The 4,701-nt window shown below is 53.9% G+C and overlaps 1 protein-coding gene across 1 annotated transcript; it reads right to left on the minus strand.

Annotated features, from left to right (window-relative positions):
* Positions 1–705: 705 nt before the first annotated feature.
* On the minus strand, positions 706–4,146 carry P2RY1 (purinergic receptor P2Y1). The gene is made up of 2 exons (XM_015638351.2): positions 4,073–4,146; positions 706–3,683 (listed from the first exon to the last, which is right to left on the minus strand). The coding sequence occupies exon 2, from the start codon at positions 3,613–3,615 to the stop codon at positions 2,524–2,526; it is 1,092 nt and encodes a 363-aa protein (XP_015493837.1). The 5' UTR covers positions 3,616–3,683; positions 4,073–4,146; the 3' UTR covers positions 706–2,523.
* Positions 4,147–4,701: the final 555 nt, after the last annotated feature.

Here is a 4,701-nt window from a genome sequence, read left to right on the forward strand (position 1 = left end):
GTGCCTGGGAAGCTGCAAGCGTGGCTGCCAGGCAGTGCCAGGGACCATGTGGGGTATCCACACAGGCCCTGCTGCACGCTCCCTTTGGCCAGCCCAGTGCCCAGTGCCCAGTGCCCCATGCCCAGTGCCCAGTGCACCATTCCCAGTGCCCCATGCCCCATGCCCAGTGCCCCATGCCCAGTTCCCAGTGCCAGTTCCCAGTTCCCAGTGCCAGTTCCCAGTTCCCAGTGCCCCATGCCCAGTGCCCAGTGCCAGTTCCCAGTGCCCAGTGCCAGTTCCCAGTTCCCAGTGCCAGTTCCCAGTTCCCAGTGCCAGTTCCCAGTTCCCAGTGCCCCATGCAAGCTCAGCTCACAGGTGCACAGGTCTCAGGGCCACCCACAGGTGCCAGTCTGGCCAGCCAGGCTGTCCCTGCCCCGCTGGACACGGCTCTGTCCCGTCCCTCGGGCTCGGAGCACACCGGGAGGGGCCGGCGGCTCCGTGTCCTGCTGGGGCTGCTCGGCACCTGTGTCCAACCTGCATTAGTGGAACTTTTCATTTCCTAACTGAAAGCCAGAAATCGACCACAAAATGCTTGGAAACGAACAGGATTTTCAAACAGAGAAGCAGATTCAAAGAATATCCCATTTTTATGCTCCCTCTGCGTGTAATTCATCTGCCATTCCAAACAAGACGTGCCTCAGCTGAATGAAGCCTCAAATAATCACATAATAGGAGAAGTCATTTATTGTGAATCAGGCTCTTTCTGGGGTATATAAATAGTCTGTGCTGTTCCACAGGCTTTGTCAGTCAGAATTAATTAGCAATTGACCCTTGCTTGAGATTTCTTCACTACCTCTACATTTTTCATAGGGCTAAATGAGCTCTCCACATTGCTTTAAGAGGTTCTTCCTAAGCTGGAGTTTCATTTACCTCTAGGCTATAAATCAGTAGTTTAATTTATCACTAGGTTACATATCAGCAGTGAATAGTCAGGGTGGAATTGAGTTTATTATAAAGATGTTCTGTTAGAAGACACAGTATTACAGTGATTGAAACATGCTCTTCAATTTTCCATTAATGCCCAATTCTGAGTATGACCACAGAGAACCACACTTTACAAACTTTACATTTAGCATTCTAATAAATAAGTTCAATAAATAGGGACTCTGCAGAGGAAGCCTTACATGTGAACAGAAGCTGCTTAACAATGTTGTCAAAAAATAACTACAGCTACTCTCATTTGTAACCAACCACTGGAAATTGGTAAGTAAAATATGAGTATTTTACTCTTATGATGCAGACCAGAGGAACAAAGATCTGTTAAAAATCACCCTTAGGATTACATCAAACTTAATTTTGTACACTAAATTCATAATTCAGAGCATGCTTTTATACCGCTTTTAGCACAAAATATTTCCAAACACATTTATTAAAAATATGAGAAACGAGTGAGACTGCCCATGTAGAATTTCATCTGTGCCCGATCACTAGCTCTTGTGTTACACAATGTTGCAGTTTGGCTAATTTTGGAAGAACTATTCCCCATTTGGAGAAGATCTATAGTAAAGGGCCGGATTTAGCCTGTAGTATATTGCAACATCTTGTCAATACAGTAATTTATCTGTCAAAGTACAAAAAAAATTAATTCCCCCCCCAATCACTGTTCTCTATATATATAATATATCATATATATATAATCCATTTATATGATCCATTTGAGTTGTTGGGACACGGCCCCCGTGCTATCTGCAGAGCCTGCAGGAGCAGAAGCGCTCAGCTAGCAGAGGCAGGTACGTGGAGCAGGCGTTCCCAGCCGCTCCCAGCGCGCCCAGCTCGGTCCCAGCGCGGTGCCAGCGGCCCCGGGGACACCCGCGGTGCCCAGGGCCCGGCAGCGCGGAGCCTCGGCCGCCGAGGGGCTCTCCCTGAACAGCCCGTCCCAAAGCACAACCATGCACACACCAGTACAGCCTACCTGGACTAGAACACCGGCACTGAAAGAGGACTGAACCAGAAATGCCACCAAACTATCGAGTAATTATCAGCACTATAGATGAAAAAAATAATAAAACTGAAAATGATAACTGCATCGTGACTTTGATTTAAATCCTCGAGTACAACAGCGAGTGAGCAGAAAGCCTGGTCTGTGACTGAGCCTCAGAAGACAAGATACTGCTCTTATTTTTATTTCCTATTTTTAAAGACAGGCTGACTGAGAACATTTTCAAACGTGGGAGACTAAGTCATTAAACCAGATGCACTTGGATCGCTCTCCTCCTTTAGGGGATTTACTTCATTTTACTTTATCTGACACAAGTCAGAAATAAATGAAACTACTGAAGGAAAGCTGAATTTTGACACATTATTTTCCACTAAAATTCTTCCACTGACTTCGTTAAGCTTTTTCTAAGACCAGAAAATGAGGCTTTATCTAAAAAAGAATTTGAGACTGGTAGATTTTCCTCACACACTTGTAAAGCCCTACAGTCTCCTACTGCCTCAAAGCGGAGGATATCTTCAAACCGTTCCCAAATCTTCTGCATTTGTTCACAAACTGGTATCTCCGTTCTGTTTATACTCTGTTAAAATATTGAGAGTCATTTCCTCACTTTTGGACTGCACATTGTGCTCGCTCCTTCTGGATGATTTCCTGGTGGCCCTGGAAAGCCGCCTTCGGAAGGTGTCACCTGCCAGGAAGTAAAGGATGGGGTCAACGCAGCTGTTGAGGCTGGCCAGGCCCCTCGTCACTTGGTAAGTGGCATAAACCTTATCGTTGAAGGCACACATATCTGGGGTTTGAAAATCCACCCTGGCCCTTAGATTTAAGGTCTTCATCACGTGGAAGGGAAGGTAAGACACTGCAAAGACCGTCAACACAATAATGACCAGGTAAATGGATTTTCTCCTGAGAGGAGAATTGTCCAAATCTTTGTAAATCAAAGCTTTCACGATGAGCCCATAGCAACCAAGAATCACTATGAAGGGGATGCAGAACATCAGCACTGTGGTGCACATGCTATAAATGAAGTAACTTCTCAGGTAATCATCAGCCGTTGTGTCGTAGCACGTTGTGGTTTTATTTTTCCTTATCCCTGTTCCCGAGTAGAAGAGTATTGGAGAAATCACGCCCACCACGAGGACCCAGACCAGGCTGCTGATGTACACCGCGTTCTTCTTCTTCAGCCTCCCCAGCGACTTCAAGGGGTGCACCACTCCCGTGTACCTGTGCACGCTTATGCAGGTTAGAAACAGGATACTGCCGTACAGGTTCACGTGGAAGATGAACCTCTGCAGCTTGCACATGACATCTCCAAAGATCCAGTCCGTTTTGTTGAAGTAGTAAAAGATGAGGGCGGGCAGAGTCAAGACATACAAGAAATCGGCTAGTGCCAAGTTGAACATGTAAACTGAGATGCCGCTCCAAGGCCTCATGTGGAAGACAAACATCCAGATAGCCACGCTGTTGCCCAAAAACCCGGTGATGAAGACCAGAATGTAGACGGTGGGCAGATAATAGAACTGGAAGCCGGTTTTGGTCAGGGAGCACTTGGTGGTGACGTTTCCCGCAGACCAGCCGCTGCTGGATAACAGGTTGGGTTCAGTTCCGTTCAGAGCAGCAGAGAGAAGGACTTCGGTCATGATCCTTGCCCCAGAGTCACATAGGTCTGAGGCGAAGCGACGAAGTCTCTACAGGCACTGTAACACATCTGAAAAAATAAGAGAGCAAAGGAAACCTAGCTGGAAGGTGAGCCCTGCCCTTCTTTTCCTCGGCGGTTTCCAAGCGGCGGTACCGGGCCCCGCTCCGCTTTCCGCTCCGCTCCCGGGGAGCCGCGCACGCCGTGCCACCGCGGGGACGGGAACAGGGACAGGGACAGGGACAGGGACAGGGACAGGGACAGGGACAGGGACAGGGCGGCGGCAGGATCGGGGCCGAACGGGGGCAGGGAGCGGCCAATCCACCCGCGCCCCTCGGCGATCGCAGCCACCCCGCGCCCCCGCGGCTGCCGCCCCGTCCCGCCGCCCGCCCGGCTCCCTCCGCCCGCCGAGCCACCTCCGGCCCCGCCGCACCCCAGCCCGGCTGCCGGGGCCGCCCCACCTGCCTCCTCCTCCTCCTCCTCCTCCTCCTCCTCCTCGTCTCAGCCCTCGCTCGCCGCTCCGCGCCGCCGGCAGCGCCCGCCCGCGGGGGGCGGCGTCCCGGCCGCGGCTGTCCCGGCGCCCATGGCCGGGCAGGGCCGGGCCGGCGGCACGGAACCCCCGGCGGGCTCGGAGCGCGGCCCCTCGGCGGGCACGGAGCGCCGGCCCCGCCGGACTGAGCCGGGCGGGACGAGGCGCGGCTCGGCCCCGCTGCGCCGCCCCCCGCACCGCCCCCGCACGGGCGGTGCTGCCGCGGGCACGGCGTGGAACCGGCACTGCCCCCGCCCCGGTACCGCCGCACCCGGACCGGGCCGGACCGGACCGTCACACTGCCCCCGCCCCGGTACCGCCTCACCGAGCCCGGACCGGGCCGGACCGTCACACCGAGCCCGGACCGGACCGGACCGTCACACCGAGCCCGGACCGGGCCGGACCGTCACACCGAGCCCGGACCGGGCCGGACCGCAGTGTCACACCGAGCACCGCGCCGGGGAGGAGGCGGGCGCGGAGCCCGGGCACGGGCAGCAGTGTCTGGCGGTGTCACCGCCCAGCCCCGGCAGCCGCACAGGGAACGCTGGCCCCAGGCAGGGT

Source organism: Parus major, chromosome 9 (assembly GCF_001522545.3).
Source record: "Parus major isolate Abel chromosome 9, Parus_major1.1, whole genome shotgun sequence".
NCBI classification, from domain to species: Eukaryota; Metazoa; Chordata; class Aves; order Passeriformes; family Paridae; genus Parus; species Parus major.

Excerpts from the sequence above, each read along its gene's own strand:
- P2RY1 (XM_015638351.2), bottom strand. The coding sequence starts at position 3,615 with ATGACCGAAGTCCTTCTCTCTGCTGCTCTGAACGGAACTGAACCCAAC.